The sequence below is a fragment of the Aureococcus anophagefferens genome (assembly GCF_000186865.1).
Source record: "Aureococcus anophagefferens unplaced genomic scaffold AURANscaffold_6, whole genome shotgun sequence".
NCBI classification, from domain to species: Eukaryota; class Pelagophyceae; order Pelagomonadales; family Pelagomonadaceae; genus Aureococcus; species Aureococcus anophagefferens.
Window position 1 is genome coordinate 1,780,221 of NW_008705566.1, and position 17,414 is coordinate 1,797,634.

Consider the following 17,414-nt stretch of genomic DNA (forward strand, 5'->3'; position numbering starts at 1 on the left):
CTCGTTAGGCGTCCTGGAGGGCGAGGGTGATGGCGGCCTTGAGCGCGCCGAGGTCCGCGTCGGAGAGGTCCTGGGACGCGTCGACGGCCGTGTCGACGGCGTCCGCGGCGGCGAGGACCGCGGCGACCTTGGGCGCGGCGTCTTCGACGTCGACGCCGTCGAAGTGGCCCGCCTGGACGGCGATCGCGATGGCGACGACGGCGCCGAGCGCGCGGGGGCCCGCGTCTCGGGGGTGGCGGAGCGCGGCCGTCCACGCGGCCGCGCGGACGAGCGCGCGCTCGTCGGCCGCGTTCGACGACGCGTCCGCGAGCGCGTCCTCGGGGTCGGCCTCGACGTTCGTCGCCGACGCGAGCTCGAGGCGGAGCCGGTTGCCCACGCCGAGGCGCCGGAGCGCCGCGGGCCGCGTGTCCGTGCCGACGTCCGCGCCGACGCCGACGCGCTGGAGCGACGCGGACGCGTCGACGTCGAAGCCGCCGTCCCCCGCGGCGACGACCTCGACGTGGGCGTCGCCGATGGACGTGAGCATGTCGCAGGCCTCGGACCGGCGTTTCTGGCCCTTGGCGTCCGCGCGGCGCCGCCGCGTGACGTCCGGCGCGGCGACGCCGATCTTGCCGAGCACGTCCTCCGTGAGCTCCACGCCGCGCGCGTCGAGGGCCTTGAGCCGGTCCATGATGGACGCGCGCGCGCCCGCGGCGACGAAGTCGTCGAGCGCGTAGGCGCGGCCGTCGTCCGGCGCCTCGTCGTCGGGGACGCGCGCGCCCTCGTCGCCCATCAACGCGACGATGGTCAGGCTGCCGCCGCCCTGCTTGCGCCCGACGCGCTGGAGCGCGGACGAGAAGAAGGCGCGGCACTCCGAGTCGTCGCCCAGGTCCGCGTTCGCGGCCCCAAAGGCCTCGGAGAGCACGCGCGTCGACCGGCGCCACAGGTCCACGAGCGGCTCCAGACCGTCGAGGACGACCAAGGCGTCGTCGCCGTCGCGCCGGAGCTGGTCGCCGAGGGCGAGGGCCGCGTGGCAGCAGAGCACGGCCTCGCACTCGTTCGCGAAGGCCGACGCGCGCTGCTTCGCGACGACGGCCGCGGCCTCATCGGGCACGGCCGCGCGGACGCCCGCGGCGCCGTCGCGGCCGCCGTCCAACGCCGCGTAGACGCAGCGCATGCCGTTGTCCAGGCTCGCGCCGACGGCGGCAACCGCCACGTCCCGGCAGGCGTCGCGCGACTCGAGGTCGCCGACGACGACGACGGACTGGCCCTTGCCCAGGGGCACCATCAGATCGACGGCCGGCACGCCCGTGGTCGCGAACTCGTCGATGGGCTCCATCTCCGCCTGCTGCAGGCCCTCGTCGAAGACGGGCATGGCCGTATCGCGCTGGGCCACGGCCCCCAACTCGTCCGCGGGCGCGCCGGCGCCGTCGACGACGCGGCCCGCGAGTTTTCGCGCGTCGACGCCAGTCTTGAGCACGCCCGCGACGAAGGCGTCCGCGTCGCCGCCGCTCTCGCCGGACCGCGCGGCCATGCGCCGCAGCGCCAACGCCGCCGCGTCCTCGTCGAGGTCCGCGTCGTCGTCGAGGCAGACGACGCAGAGCGGCGACCGCGTCAGTACCACCGTGCCCTCTCGTCCGTTCGCGAGCGCGAGCCGCGTGCCGGGCTTGACCTCCGCGCCGCCGACGCCCGCCGTGTCGCGGACGACGACGACGCCGGGCTCGCTCAGCAGGATCTCGCCCACGGGCACCTGGGGCGCCGCCGCCGCCGTCGCCAAGAGCCGCGGCGACGCGCGCGCCAGGACCCGGCGGCCGGCGAAGGCCGACGCCGACCGCGCCGCCAGCGCGAACATGAGGAGGAGTGCGCGTCGCATGCAAGCACGAGGCTGCTGTACTGTGTGCAAGCGGCTTCGCAGGTGACGACGCGACGTCGCCGACACAGCTCCGTGCAACTTCTGCCCACGCGGTCGACCTTGCCTTTGGGAGGTGAGGCCCTCGGCTCGGAGAGCGGCCGCTGCGACAGCGCGCGCGCGGCGCCCCCGGGGAGTGGGGCCGCGCGCTCCCGCATGTGCCTCGGGACCGTCCGTGGCCAGACCACTGCGAAGATGCCACGCGCGAACCTGTCCGGGCGTCGTCAAAAACGCAACGGCCTCGTCGGAGCGTTTCTCGAGACGGCTGGCGCGTGTTGGACGTGTTCCGGACCTCGCTGTCCTGCTTTCGCTGGAGGAGTTGCGGAGAGTGTTGCTACGAAGGCCGTGTCTCGCGAAAGCAGGACAGCTCCACCGTCGGACCACCCTACGGCCTCGGTTCCTCGATTCTCATCGATTGGCGGCGGTCTTTCCGAGCCAGTGTGCGGCGCCGCGACGCCCCTGGACGTCCAGAGCGGTTCCGATGCCCTCTCACGACCGATCACCGGGGCTCCGCTGGCCCGCGCGTCAGGTGAACGCGGTACTCGACAGCTACAGCTTGGGCGCCTACTGCCAGCGCCTCGAAAACGACTCCAACACGGTCTACAGCGACGACGCGCCCATGAACGCCGACTGGCGCTGTCGTTGCGTCGAGACATCTTGTCTCGACTCCAGAAGACGCTCGGCCGTCGAAACGGTGCTCTGCGCGCCTGTTTTCCTGCCGTTTGTGCCTCGCCAGTACACCCTAGCCGTACTAAACCAGTACAAACGCGTCGTATACGGCCGTATATACTCGCTTCGGCGCCCCGCGCGACCGCCTGGGGCCCGGTCGGACTCCCTGGGCTAGCGTGGACGTGCGTGGCACCCGCCGCCGTCGGGTGGACACGCGTACGTGGCGCTCGCGAACGCCGGAAATCTCCAAAAACCGACACTTTCGGCCATAACTTTTGCCAATCGATGACCTAGCATGATCGGCTGCGGTTCCGGAGCCCCAGATAAACGTCCATCACGATGAGACAAGCAGGGGGTCCGCGGTCGAGGTGCCCAAAATCGTCGATTTTCCAGTGGCGTGGGCAGGGTAAAAGGCGGGGCATCGTTGTCATAAATCTGCAAGGTTGTAGTCGGCCGAAATGCAACGATTCAACCATCACGGGCAGCGTCCGAGACGTTCCGGACCGACGCCTTGCCGTGGTTGATACGTCGTGCGGCAAGACTTCGCGTCGCGCAGTCTTCAGAAAGGTTGTCAGTGGCGTTGTGATTTCAAGGCCTGCCAGCCGCAACCACGGCTAGCCGTGCTCCGCGCAGCTCCGATCGGCCATGGGCAGCGGCGCGTCGTCGCCGCGCAAAGCAAAGCTCGACGCCGTGCAGCCCGGCTTCGAGGCGTCGCCGCGGCCGACGCTGCTGCGGCGCACGTCGTCGCGGCTGTCGGCCGGGATCAAGCGCCTGGGCAGCTTCTCGAAGTCGCCGTCGGCGTCGAAGAAGCAGCTCGAGGTCTACAGCTCGCCGCCGGCGGCGGCGCGGAAGCGGCCCGAGGCGCCGCCGCCGCCGAGCGACGACGACGACGAGCCCATGACCGCGCTCGAGGAGGCGCTCGCCGAGCCCGAGCCCGAGCCCGAGCCCGAACTCCCTGAACGGCGGTCGTCCCTCGAGGAGTCGCACGAGGCCTACCGGGCCGCGCGCGCCGCGGCCCTCCGCGACTGGCTCGGCGACGCCGCCGGGCCGAGCGCCGCGTCGGAGGCCGTCGCGAGCCCGCCGCCGGAGCCCGCGCCGGCGCCCGCGTCGAGGCCGCCGCGGCCGACGCGGCCCGCGCCGGCGTCGCCCGCGCCCGGAACGACCAAGGCGCCGCCGCGGACGTCGCGGCTCGTGGCGCTCATCGAGGACGACGGCCTCGACGTCGCCAAGTTCGGCAGCTTTTTGAACCGGAGCTTCGCGGGCGAGAACCTCGCGTTCGTGCTCCGCTGCTTCGAATACAAGCGGCTCTGGCGCCCGGACTACGACGGCGACGCGTCCATCAAGGGCACGGCGCTCGAGATCGCGGCCCAGTTCCTCAACGAGTCCGCGCCCGACCTCGTGTCGCTCCCGCGGAGGGTCGCCGCGGCCGTCGCGGCCGACGTGGCCAGCGAGCACTTCACGTCGTCGCTCTTCGACGCGGCGATGCACCACGTCGCCGAGGAGCTGAGCCGGCGGAACTTGGCGGCCTTTTTGCGCGACGAGCGGCGCCGGGACGTCGAGGACGCGCTGCTGGGCGACGCGGACGCGCCCGCGCGGGAGGCGAAGCGGATCCTCGACGACGGCGCGCGCGGGCCCGCGTTCCGCAAGTTCCTCGCCGACGAGTACGCGTCGGAGTCGGCGGACTTCTACGACGCGACGACGGCCTACCGGCGCCTCTTCTGCGACGAAACCGTCGACGACGACGGCGTCGCCGAGTCCGCGCGCTACATCGGCGACAAGTACCTCCGCGACGGCTGGGACTCCACGCCCGTCAACGTCTCCGCCAAGGGCCTCCGCGCCGTGCTCCGGCGCCTCGACGGCAGCGACCCGCTCGACATGGGCGTCTTCGACGCGCTCCGCGTCGAGGTGCTCAAGCTCCTCGCGCGGGACAAGGTCCCCCGGTTCCGCCTCGGCGAGAAGGTCTGGGAGCCGACCGGCGGCGACGCCGCGGGCAAGAAGCGGCGGGGCTCCTTCTTCGCGACGACGCGGCGGCCGTCGATCTCCCAGTTCGCCTCCGCCTTCTCGCGACCGGCGGCCGCGCAGCAGCGACGGGGATCCGCGAGCGCGCTCTCCTAGGTTTACGGCGCGAAGAGGGGGTCCAGGATGCCGCCGGGCACGAGGCCCGTGTTCTTGACGAGGGCGGCGCCGGCCTGCATGTAGGGGTGGGCCGCGTAGGCGCCGAGCGTGCCGGCGGCGATGAGCGCGTAGGGCGCGCGCGCGAACTCCTTCCAGTAGTCCGCGGGCGGCTCCTGGCGGCCGTCGAGGATGGCCGCGAAGGGCACGACGGACGTCTTCGCCTTGATGGCCTCGAAGCGGTCGCCGTGGGCCGCGGCGAGGCGCGCGTCGCCGTGCTCCGCGGCGAAGACGTGGTGCGCGACGAGGAGGGCCATCGTGAGCGCCTGGGCAGGACAAGAGAGATTCAACGTCGCTTCAACGTGAGTGTTCCGCGCGCGCGGGTTCCGGGAAAAGCATTCACGCTTCGAGACCGTTCCGAGAGATGATCGCTCGTCCAAAAATCAGCCGAAACGAGTGGAAAACGGCCGAGAAAGGAGCCTTTGAAGTTGGGAATTTCGCTCTCTTGTCCTGCCCCGGTGAGCGCGTTGAACGTGGAGCCGACCATGGCCAGGTGCGCCGCGGACCACATGACCTGGCCCGCGGCCTGCGGGTGGCGCGTGATGCGGATGATGCCCGTCTCCCAGAGGTGGACCTTGGGCGCCTCGACGGCCGCGACCTCCTTGAGGTTGAAGACCGTCGGGTAGAGGAAGAAGAACGACGCGAAGTTGACGCACCACGCGAGGCCGTGGACGACGGGGTCGCGGGAGCCGTCCCAGAGCACGACGCCGTCGTGGGCGTGGGCGATGAAGTAGACGATCCAGGAGTACGCGAGCGGCAGGCTGCAGCTCGCGAAGACCCACCGCCAGAACCGCGCGCCGACGACGGGCTCCGCGAGGGGCCGCAGCGCCGCGAGGCCGCTGTGCACGACGGGGAAGAGCAGGCCGAAGGCGAGCGTCACGCCGTGCGAGTCGCCGCAGCGCGCCTCCAGGAACGCCACGAAGTCGTCGCCGTAGCCCGTCGCCGGGGAGACCCAGAGCACCGCGAACGCGCCGAGGATCGACCCGACGCTCACGGCGAAGTCGCCCCAGCCCTCGGTCTGCGCCTCGTAGTCGAAGACCGCCGCGTCCTCGCCGACGAGCGACGGCGCCGCGCTCGACGGGTACGACTTGTAGAGCGGATTCCGCCGCAGGAAGACGCCGAGGGGGCCGCCGCTCTCCGTGTCGGCGAAGTCCTCGACGGCGCGCCGCTTCAGCTGCGGTGGTCGCAGGGCTCGATGCGGGACGATGAACGCGTGGGAAAAGGCGAACACGAGGCACAGGCACCTCGGATCCGCGACGCCCATCGTGTGGTTCTTCAACAAGGACCTCGAAATCTCCACTAGAGTGGCGATGGGCAGCGACCGCACCACCTAGTTCCACCGCAAACGCCGACGAAACCAAGCTTAAACTAGGCCCACATGCGTTGACAAAACCCCTATGGTCGACTGCAAAGACATCGCGCAGACGCTCCTGGACTGCCTGAAGCAGACGGAGTGCATGAAGTCCGGCGGCAGCGCCAAGGAGTGCATGGCCGCGGCCGACGCGCCGGACTGCCAGGTCTACCGCAACACGCGCACTGCCGGCGCGGGACCTCGGGGGCGCCGCGCGTCGCCGGAGCCGGTCGCGCGCAGGTATTTCGAGTGCAAGCGATCGCAATTGGACATGCGGACCCGCATCCGCGGCAGCAAGTCGCACTGAGCGCGGCGCGGTTCCGGCGTCCCGCGTCGCGTCGCCGCCTCCCGCCGCGTCTCGCCCGAGGCCCCCCGCCCGAACCCGTGCGGGGTGCCGGACGCGGGGGCGAGTCTTTCGTCCCCCTTGTCCCGGCCTCGGGCCGAGAGCGCCGCCGCCTCCGGGCGGCGGTCGCGCACGCCCGCGCGCGGCACACAACGAAACCGGCGGCCCCATAGTACACGCGCGCGCCCGAATGTCCCCCCCAGCGCGCGCGGTCTCCCGGCCAGCCGACACCCGCCCCAGGTCCTCCGCGAACGACCGCCGCGTCATGCCCAAGGGGCGCATCGCCGAGGAAGATGGCCAACAGTCAACGAGCAGCGAGAAGCAAGCCCGATGGGAGGAGGTTCTGCGAGGCGAGCGCTTGACGCAAGTCGCCGCCATCGCGCAATACCCCGACAAGCTCAACGAGCCCCGCGTGCGGCGGATCCCGCGGCAGCTCGCGCTGAGCCCGCCGCAGGAGGGCGTCGGTCCCAAGGGCGCCGGCCGGGCCTGGGCCCGCGACGTGTGGACGTACAAGACCGCGGACGTCGCCGCCGCGGTGGCGAGCCTCGAGCCCATCCAGCGGCGCCCGCGGACGCACAAGCCCTGGAACAGGAAGCGGCCCCCTTCCTGTTTTCCGGCCTATTACCCGAAGCGCGGCAAAACCGACGACGACGACAGCGCTGACGACGATGCTTCCTCCGAGGAGGACGAGGAGGCCCCGGCGCCCGCGCCGGCTCCCGCGCATCCGTACTGCCCCGTCTGCGAGAAGCCCGTCGCGAAGCCGTCGAAGCTGCTCGCGTGCCACGGGTCGTGCCACGCGATCCACGACAAGTGCCTCCGCGAGTATAGCGCCTTCAAGCACAAGAGCGTGCTCACGTGCCCCCTCTGCCGGACGACGGAGCCGCGGAGCGACGCGCTGAGCCTGCTCGCGGCCATGGCCGCGTGATCGAAGTTCTGCGCGCGACCGCGCCGCCGCACTTTGCGGCGCAACGACGACGCATGCGCGAGCGTCTACCGCAGCGACGTGCGCGAGTCGAACATGTTAATAAGACCTATCGGCCGTGTGTGCTCTTGTGCATGCGGCTTCTCCGCGCTAAATCCCCAATAATAATAATAATAATAATAAAACATCAACTTGAATAGCTTGAAGTTCAAGTTGACTCCTAAAAATCGGGGCTGCTTCCTGCATTCTAAGAGTTCGAAAAGAGCCGCGACGCGCCGCACCGCGAGCGCGCCCAGGATCCAGCCCTTGGTCTGCGCCTCGTCGTCGACGACCGCCGCGTCCTCGCCGACGAGCGACCCGCGACGACGCCCAGGATCCAGCCCTGGGTCTGCGCCTCGTCGTCGACGACCGCCGCGTCCTCGCCGACCATGGACGCAGGCGTCCTCGCTTCGATACTCGACTCGGCCAGCGCGTCCTCGCCGCTGGCCGAGTCGAGTATCGATCGCCGCGACGTCGCGTCGGACCTGCCCGCGCCGCTCAAGCCCAAGGCGCCGGACCTGGCCGCGCCGCTCAAGCCCAAGGCGTCGGCCGCCGAGGTCGTCCACCTCACGTCGCGGCTCGTGTCGCGCAAGAGCCTGCTGGCGCTCCAGAAGATGAACGCCCTCATCGACGACCCCACGGAGGACGCGGTCCTGCGGCCCGGCGACGACGACGCGGCGCTCGTCGCCCGGGGCATCTTGGCGGGCTTCCTGCGGCGCGTGCGCACGGACGACGTCATGCTCGCGTCCTACTACCGCCTGCTGCGGTTCCTCGTCTACGTGCTCGCGATCGTCACGGTCATCGCCATGCAGCTCGGCGTCTTCGAGGGCAACACGACCGTGACCTACGCGACGGTGCGCGACGCCATCTACCATCTGAGCGGCGAGATCATCCCGAACGACGCGCCCGGCGACATCGCCGGCAGCGTCAACGGCTGGGACGTCTACGTGGACGGCGTCGAGGCCGTCATCGACGCCGTCTTCCAGGAGGAGGCCTGCGGCGACGGGCTCTGCAGCCGGACGGACGAGATGCCCTCCTGGGACCCCGGCGAGTTCGTGCTCGGGTCCCGCGACGGCGGCGCGCCGCGCGACTTCGAGGGCTGCGCGTCGGACTGCGGCGCGCAGCTCACGACGAACGTCACCGTGTCCTTCTACGACGCGTGGAAGCTCGCGGCGCACACGGACCTCGTGCGGGCCGTCATCGCGGAGGGCCGGCTCTGCGACGACGCCGGCGCGTGCTACTCGACGGAGGCGTGGCAGTACGCGGAGCCCCGGGCGGGCTGGAACCTCTGCCACGACAGCGACACGGAGTTCGGCGTCGACGCGACCACCGTCTGCGTCTTCGACGGCGACTTCTTCGTCGACGGCCTCCCCTTCCGGTCCAGCGAGCTCGACAGCGCGCACGAGAGCTTCGGCAGCGCGGTCACGCTGGCTTTGTACGGCGGCGACTGGGAGGTGCGCTACGCCTTCTCGGGCTACGTCTGGACGCACCCGACGCGCGCCTCGCCCTACGCCGTCGCGTTCCCGGCGGTGCGGGGCAAGGTCTGCTACGTCGAGCCCGGCGCGGCGAACGAGACGTGCGCGCACTGGGGCGCGTGCCCCGACGCGGGGTCCTGCGCCTGCGAGTTCCGCGACGACGTCTACACCTGCGACGACGCGCTCGCGGCGACGCGGACGCTCGCGGACTACCCCACGGAGATCGACGACGCGCGCTTCGACCTGCCGCCGTACGTCGTCGACTCCTACCCGGCCTACGCGGGCGCCGAGGCCGTCGCGTCGTGGTGGGACGTCCAGGGCTTCACGGTGGCCGAGCGGCTCGCGCCGTCCGTCACGGAGTACGCCTCGGAGGCCTCCGCGGAGACGGCGCACCGCACGGACGACGCCGCGGAGATCAAGGGCGAGACGTACGCGCAGCTGCCCGACGTGTTGTTGGGCTACTACGAGGGCGACGCCGTGACGGCGGGCGTCCGCTTCCCGGACCTCGGCGTGCCCCAGGGCGCGCTCATCATGGACGCCTACGTCGAGTTCACGTCGACGGCGTTGGAGGACGGGGCCCTGTCGCTCGACGTCCGCGCCGAGGCGTCGGACGACGCGCTGCCCTACGGCTGGGGCGCGGACCCGTTGGGGCCGAAAGACCGCGACGCGACGGAGTCCGTCGTGCTCTTCGAGACCGCGCCCTGGGCCGCGGACGAGACGACGCGCACGCCGTCGCTCGTCTACCTCGTCCAGGAGGTCGTCGACCGGCCGGGCTGGGGCTCCGGCCAAGCGCTGGGCCTGGTCTTCGCGCCGTCGGCGGGCGCCGGGTCGCGCGTCGCCCGGGGCTTCGCGGGCGTCTACGCGGAGGCGGGCGCGCCGCGGCTCTTCGTCCAGTACGTCCGCGCGGAGCGCTACACCATCGCCCTGGGCCGAATCGACGCCGACGTCGTCGAGCACGCGCCCGACGGCAACGTCTTCGCCGTCTCCGACGTCGAGCTCGGCGCGACGTCCGCGAGCGGCGTGCCCATCGCAACGGCGCTCCGCTTCCCCCGGATCCCGCTCCTGCCGGGCCAGGACGTCGTCCGGGCCCACGTCGAGTTCGCGGCGAGCGCCTCGAACCCGGACCGCCGCTCCGACGCTGCCGCGAGCGACTTCGAGTTCCGCGTGGAGCTCGCCGCGGACGCGGCGCCGTACGACGACGAAGAAGACTCGGGCCCCTACGACGTCCACGGCGACTACCACACGTCCGCGGAGGCGGAGTACAATTTGCCGACCCGACTGGTCAGCGGAAGAACTTACTCGAACGCGTCGGTAATCGGAACGATCGAGCGACTCGAGGGCGGCGCGCGGTGGCGGACGCCGGACCTCGCGGCGCTCATCCAGCCCGTGCTCGACGACGCGGACTGGCAGGAGAACAACTCGCTCGCCTTCGCCGTGCGGTCCGTCGACGTGGGCTACGCCGACGGCGCCTGGTTCGCGCCGCCCGGGGAGAGCGCCTACGGCCGGAGCTTCATGAGTTCCGCGGACGCGAGCCCGCCGGAGCTCGTGCTCCTCGTCGTCGGCGCGGACCGGCCGTCGCCGACCGACCCACCCACGCTTTCCCCCTCGACGGCGGCGCCGACGCTGGCGCCGTCGACGACCGCGCCGAGCCTGGCGCCGACGCTCGCGCCGTCGACGTGCGCGGACCGGCCGGGCAGCGACGGCCTCTGCATGGTCGTGCTCTCGCTCGACACGGACGCGTGCCGGACGCGGTTCTGCCCCGAGTGCAAGTTCAGCCACGCCTGCGATTTGACCTGCGGGTTTTGCTACTCCATGCTGCCGACGCCCGTGCCCTCGGCCGCGCCGACGGAGAACCGGACGCTGTGGTTCAAGAACGGCGACGCGGCCAAGGACTGCGCGTGGGTCGCCGCGCTCCCGGCGACGCGCTGCGACGTTCGGGGCTGGGACGGCGCCGTCGCCTGGGAGGCCTGCGAGGCCTGCGGCGCCACGGCGTCGCCGACGGGCTATCCGACGGCCCCGCCGGCGGCCGCGCGGCGCCGGCTCCTCGCCGAGCCCGCGCGGCGCCTCGACGACGGGGCCTGCGCGCCGGGGCGCGTGAACGCGACGGGCTCGCTGTCCGCCGTGCTTTACTACGCGCTCGTCGACACCTACACGTCCGAGTCGCTGCTCACCGGCGTGGCCTACGGGGACGAGAGCGACGCGGTGTGCCTCGAGGTCGGCGTCTGCTACGCCTTCGAGGTGCTCGAGCCGGCGTTGCCCTACGGCGCGACCTGGTCCGTCGACGTCGGGGGCGCGGCCCTCACGGGCGCGGCGCCCTTCTTCGGCTACTTCCGGCTCCGGAGCGGCGACGTCGTCGCCGTCGACGACTGCGACGACGACGCGGGCCACTACTTGTCGGACGTCGACGGCGCGGCCGCGGCGTTCTGGGCGCCCTTCGCGTCGTCCGCCGGCGCCGGCGACGACGACGGCGGCGGCGGCGCGGTCGAGTGCTACACGAAGTCCGTGTGGACCGAGCCCGCGATCCCGACGGACGACTACCTCGGCTGCACGCGGAGCGGCTCCTACGACGCCCTCGCGCTCACGAAGACCTGCCCGGCCTACGGCGACGGCGACGCGGAGACGCACTGCTGGTCCGTGACGCTGTCCCAGCCGAGCCTCGACTCGACGGCGTGCCACGACGTCCAGCTCGTCGGCGGCTGCTGGAGCGACCTCGAAGACGTCTGGCCGGCGACGGCCGCGGCGCGACGCGCCTACGAGGACGAGAACGCGACCTTCGTCGGCGCGGCGCCGCCGGGCCGGGGGCCCCTCGTCGCCGACGACTGCGCGACGCTCGCGGCGGTCTACTTCGACGCGACGTACGGCGCGACGTGCGCGGGCTGCGCGGGCTCCCTCTGCACGATGCAGGACCCGGCCTGGTACGCGAACGTCTTCGGCGTGCCCTCGAACAACGTCGAGGGCGCCCTGTCGTCCCTCGAGCGCGGGAAAGTGGTTGAGGCGGCCGACTGCGACGCGTTCGCGGTCTTGGACGCGAACTGCGACGACGACTACAACCACATCGGCTGCAACTACGACGGCGGCGCCTGCTGCGACGACGGTGCCTTCGCGCCGGACGCGCGCATCCGCGACCACGACATCTCCTGCCGCGTGCCCTGGTTCCAGAGCGCGGACGACACGTGGCGCTACTCGCGCGTCGTCAACGGCGAGGTCTTCGCGACGGTGCCGGCCGGCGTCCCGCGGCCGCGACGATTTTCGAGAGCGTTCGACCGGGGAACAATCGTCACCGACGTGCGTGGTAGGTGCCGACGCAGCTCTGGAAGGGCGTCGTCGAGGTGTTGGGCGTCATCGACGCGCCGGGCAACCTCGAGGAGCACCTCTCGGCGGACGCGGCGCCGGACCGCTTCAACTCGACGCTCCCCTTCGCGGACGTCGACCTCGCGGACCTCGAGCGCTACGTCCCGTCGCTCGCGTGCCCGGACTGTCCATCCTTCGAAGGCAGCTACCGCACCGTGCCCTTCTCCCTCGACGTGGGCCTGCCCAACGCCAACGGCTACGCGGATTGGTCCCCGAAGCGGAACCCGGCGTGGACGTGCGCGGACTTCGGCGCCGCGGACTGGTTCGACTGCGACGCCCAGGGCGTCGACAACACCTTCGCACGGGAGCGCTGCGCCGCCTGCGGCGTCACGGACGCGAGCGAGTCCAAGACCCAGTTCACGTCGGGCTTCGACGCGGACGAGCCGCGCGCGCGCTATCTGGCGAAGCCGAATCTCGTGGTCTACGGCGTCCTGCTCACGCAGCAGCGGAACAAGGCCATGGCCTGCAAGAAGGGGCGGCCCTACAACCGCTTTTTGAGCTATCTCGACGCCTACGACCCCTGCCTCGACGACGACGACGGCCTCCGGGAGCCCTTTGGCGTCGACGCGACGTTCGTGTCCGGCTCCGACGTCTACCGCGAGTCGAACATCGACGAGGTCTACGATTTTTACGACGCCGAGGAGCTCGATGCCGTGTCGGGTATGCCCTTCGGGTTCACCTACTCCATGCGGCGCAACGCGACGACGTCCGAGTACCCGAAGGACTTCCCCGTGTTCTGGGACGTCAATTTGAACCGGACGCGGGCCATGGACATCTGGACGTTGATCAAGGACGGCAACTACTTCGACGGCAACACGCGGTCCGTGGAGCTGTCCATGATCACGACGAACCGCATGATCTCGTCCCAGTTCCTCACGCTCACGTCCATCGTCGGCGAGTCGCTCGACGGCGGCGGCGTCGAGTACAAGTACACCGTGTCCGTCATCAACCCGAACCCCTACGGCACGCCCACGGCGACCGTGCGCCTCTTCTTCGAGCTCGTCTTCGTCGCGCTCCTCGGCGGCATGCTCCTCATCGAGGTCCGGGGCTGCCTCGCGGCCGCGAGACGGCGCGTCGCGAAGCTGCGGGTCCTCGGCGACGACGGCGCCGTCCGCTACTGGCCGGGTCTGCCGGCCTGCGGCTGCCTCAACGCGCTGCCCGCGGCGCTGCGCGCCCTCGCCGAGGCCGTCGCCGCGAGGGTCGCGGACGCGGGCCTTTTACCGACGGCGGACTACGTCCTCGCGACGCTCATGATCGTCGCCTGGGTCGGCGTCGTCGCCAAGGCGGGCTCGCTGAAGCGCTTCGACCTTCATTACGACGTCTACAACGGCGGCGACGCCTGGAACCGGGCGGGCGCGCGGATCCTCGACTACGACGCGGACTTTGAAGATTTGCAGCGCGCGTTCGCGACGGTCCGCGAGCTCAGCGAGCTCATCGTCCTCTACAAGCTGCTGGCCCTCTTCCTCATCATCGCCATCGTCTGCGAGTTCTTGAAGTTGATGCACTTCCACCCGTCCATGGGCATCATCACGCGGACGATCCAGAAGGCCGGGTCGCGGTTGTTTTTTTGGTTCATCCTGCAGACGACGATCTCCTTCCTCTACTCCATTCTAGGCGTCATGCTCTTCGGCCAGTCGTCGAGGGGCTTCGGGGACGGCGACATCCCGGGCATCTTCCAGTCCTTCTTCGGCTTCGCGATGCTGTCCATCGCGGGCATGTACGACATCGGCGAGTTCGAGAACATCCCCGGCATGGACGCGGCGGGGCTCGAGGTCTTCGGGTTCGCGGGCATGTCCTACTACATCACGCAGGCCTTCTACTGGTCCTACATGGCCCTCATGTTCTTCATCATGTTCAACGCGCTCCTGGCCATCATCTGCTCCGCGTACGACGACGTCCGCGCGGACATCGACGGCCTCGCGCGCGACCCCTTCCTCTACAACCTCCTGCGGCGTCTCGGCGCGACGGGCGTGCCCCAGCGTCCTGTGGCCGTGACGATTTTCGAGAGATGTGGGGTGGGAAAACAATGAGAAATCGTTACCGCCACGCTTCGTAGGCGTGCCCGCGCCCCGCGCGCTGCCCCTGGGCGCGCTCCACCACGTGCTCGAGGCCTGGGTCGGCGACTTCATCGACGCGGAGATCTCCGTCGACGAGAGCCTCGACGAGTTCGTCGAGCGGCGCCGGACCGTCGTCGCGCCCGCGCCGGACCCGTCGGTCCACGACGCCGTGCTCCAGGCCCAGTACGCGATCGACGAGGCGCGGCCGAACCCCGTCGCGCGGCTCCTCTACGCGGTCCACGAGAGCGGCGCGCCCTCGGACGCGGGCTTCCTCGCGCTCGACGTCCACGGCCTCGCGCTCGTCATCCGCGTCGCGTCGGAGCACTACTTCTCCAAGATCCCGGTCGAGAAGCGCACCGTGGGCCACATGTTCGGCGCCGCGACGGAGGCGGCGCCCATGGACCGGCACGCGGCGCTCGCGATGGCCTACAACCTCATGAGCCGCTACGGCGCGGGCTGCGACTTCAACAACGACGGAAACGTCGAGGCCAACGAGGCGCACGCCGTGAAGACGCTCATCCAGAGCATGCCCGTCCTCCGCGACGAGTCCCGGAGCCCGCAGTCGCGCCTCGTCTACGCGTACGAGCGCGCGTTCGCGCCGGACGCGGCCGCGGGCGACGCCGCGTCCGAGGGCGGCTCGTCCCTGCACCGCGCGCAAGAGCCGCCGACGATCGAGACGAAGCCCCCGCCGCGCAAGCACGGAGCGACGCGGCTCCGCCACGCGCGCGCGGGCCGGTCGCGGTCGCGGTCCGCGCGCGCCGCGCGGCCGCCCCAGGAGCTCCACCTCAAGGACGTCATCATGCGCGAGTCCGAGGCCGCGGACGTGCCCCTCTGCGGCGTCGGCTCCTGCGACGCGCCCTTCGTCAACGACGTGTCGTCCTTCCACGGCCCCGCCGTGTGTGAATATGACGTCCTCGAAGGACAAGCCCGTCGCCGTGTGGGCGGGCGGTCCTGCGCCTGACGGAAGGCCTGCCGGGGCCCTCGGCGGCCTCCCTTGCTGACAAGTTCCGACGGGCGCTGACGCTTCTGGACGACGGAAGCATCGTCTCCGGGACTGGAGACCTCGCCTACACTCGTTCTTATCGGATCCTCACGGGTCATTTTACTCCGGAGTTCGCGGCTTTGGTCGCGGATTTCGACTCTTCCGTGGCGTCTGGCGCTGCGAAGTTCCTGCGGCGCTTTCGGACGGAATGTGCCGCGAAGCTTTGGTGGCCGGCCTGGCAGGCCTGTCGGGCAGCGGACGTGTCTGACGGAGCTGGCGGCTCTTAGCGGCGGTCCGGGGCCGTCGGGCGCCCCTGGTGGGTAGCCCGGCCCCGGCCACCTCCCCCTCCCCCTTCCCTTGCCTTTGGGGTTTTCCCCCCCCCCCCCCCCCCCTTTTTTCTCGCCCTTCGGGGCTTCGCCACTTGTGGCGCCGGGGAGGCTGATCCTCCCCCCGTGGGCCTTCGGCCCCTGCTGGGGGGCAGCTGCCCCACCTACTTCAACTTCTTCCGTCCGAGGCCTACAGGCCGTGTGTGCTCTTGGGCATGCGGCTCCTCCGACGCTAAATCACCAATAATAATAATAATATGACGACGCGTACGGCGGCTACATGTGTGGCTGAGGAACGTTGAAATGCAACTTTTCAAGGCGGTTCAAGATTCGGAGTTAATGGCCCAGCGCGCAAGACGACATTGAGCTCTTTCAGATGCAACAAGAACCAAAGGAATCGGTGGCCATGGGGCCGAGAACGAGACCTCCAAAGTTGTGGTTTGTATGGCCATTTCATCGATTTTTAACATTCCTCAGCTTATATCTCGGCTCGGGCTTGCGCCAAGATTGTTGCATTTTAACCTTCCTCAGCCACATGTGACCTCGCCCGCCTAACTCGATTCAGCGTTCTAGCGGACTCACGCGAGCTTGAGGCGCGCGGTCAGGAGGATGCGCTCGGCGACGTCCTCGAAGGACAAGCCCGCGGCCTCGGCGCAGCACGCGTGCACGGACGCGCGCGTCATCGCGGGCACGGACGAGACCTCGACGAAGTAGACCGCGGCGCCGTCGACCGTGACGCGGAATTCGAAGTTCATGGCGCCCTCCACCTCGAGGAAGTCGTAGATCGCGAGCGCGGTGTCGCGCGCCTCGTCCACGACCGCCGCGGGCAGCGTCGCCGGGCAGATCTTCTCGATGGCCGCGCGCGCGCCGTCGGAGCCGTCGGCGCCGGCCCAGCCCCAGAGGTCGTTCTTCGAGGCGAGGTCCTGCCAGTCCTTGTCCGTCTTGAACTCCATGGCGGGCAGCGCCTCGCCGTCGTTGACGCAGACCACGAGGTCGACGCCGGAAATGAACTGCTCCACGAGGCACCGCGGGCCCGCGCACTGCGCCGCGGCCGCGCGGACCTCATCGGCTGTGTCGCACTTCCACACACCTCGGCTGCTGCCCGACTGGGGATCCTTGACCATGCACGGCGGCGGCACGCGGAGCGGCGCGCCGTCGGCGAGCAGCTGGTCGGGGATGAGCCGCACGGGCTCGCAGCCGCGGAGGTAGCGCTTCGTGCGGACCTTGTCGACGCAGACGCTCTGCGTCACGACGCCGCTGAAGGTGTAGGGTATCTTGAGCACCTCGAGGAAGCCCTGGACCGAGCCGTCCTCGCCGAGCGGGCCGTGGAGGCAGACGAAGACGACGTCGACGCGCCGCAGCGCCGCCACGAGGTCGAGCGCTGGCGTCAGGTCGACGATGGTGACGCGGTAGCCGCGCGCCCGCAGCGCCTCGGCGACGTCGGCGCCGCCTTTTAAGGACAAGTCGCGTTCGGCGGAGGTGCCGCCGCAGAGCACGGCGATGGACTTGCCCAGGAACTCCAAGGCTGCCATGACGCTGTGTTCCTTCGAGAGCTGCTCGATGTGAGTGTTCGGCGGCGCGGCCGAGTATTCTTGATCACAGTCTTCGGCGCGCTTCACCTGTAGCCGCTTGAGTTCAAGTTGAATTTCAAGCCACGATCTGTTACGCCTCGCGAGGCGTCTGGCGCCGCGCCAGCGTCGCGCCCTTCGGCGGCGGCGGCGGCGCGTCGGCGTCGACGAGGAGGGCCCCGAGGAGCGGGTGCGTCGAGAGGACCCAGCGCTCCTCGTCGCGAGAAACCAACAGCCACGCGCCGAGCGCCGCGTGCGCGGTCACGGTCGC

The 17,414-nt window shown here is 70.5% G+C and overlaps 3 protein-coding genes across 3 annotated transcripts; 1 reads left to right on the top strand and 2 right to left on the bottom strand.

Annotated features, from left to right (window-relative positions):
* Positions 1-4,746: 4,746 nt before the first annotated feature.
* On the bottom strand, positions 4,747-5,840 carry AURANDRAFT_3442 (hypothetical protein; the record flags this gene model as incomplete). The annotated part of the gene is made up of 2 exons (XM_009037119.1): positions 4,747-4,995; positions 5,214-5,840. Coding segments are annotated over 2 exons (876 nt in total), but the record flags the coding sequence as incomplete, so codon positions are not given.
* A 1,933-nt stretch (positions 5,841-7,773) lies between these two features.
* Positions 7,774-15,228, top strand: AURANDRAFT_63183 (hypothetical protein; the record flags this gene model as incomplete). Its single annotated transcript, XM_009037351.1, has 3 exons — positions 7,774-12,075; positions 12,156-14,220; positions 14,267-15,228. The coding sequence occupies 3 exons, from the start codon at positions 7,774-7,776 to the stop codon at positions 15,226-15,228; spliced, it is 7,329 nt and encodes a 2,442-aa protein (XP_009035599.1).
* A 925-nt stretch (positions 15,229-16,153) lies between these two features.
* AURANDRAFT_24617 (hypothetical protein) lies at positions 16,154-17,107 on the bottom strand (the record flags this gene model as incomplete). The annotated part of the gene is made up of 1 exon (XM_009037546.1): positions 16,154-17,107. The coding sequence occupies one exon, from the start codon at positions 17,105-17,107 to the stop codon at positions 16,154-16,156; it is 954 nt and encodes a 317-aa protein (XP_009035794.1).
* Positions 17,108-17,414: the final 307 nt, after the last annotated feature.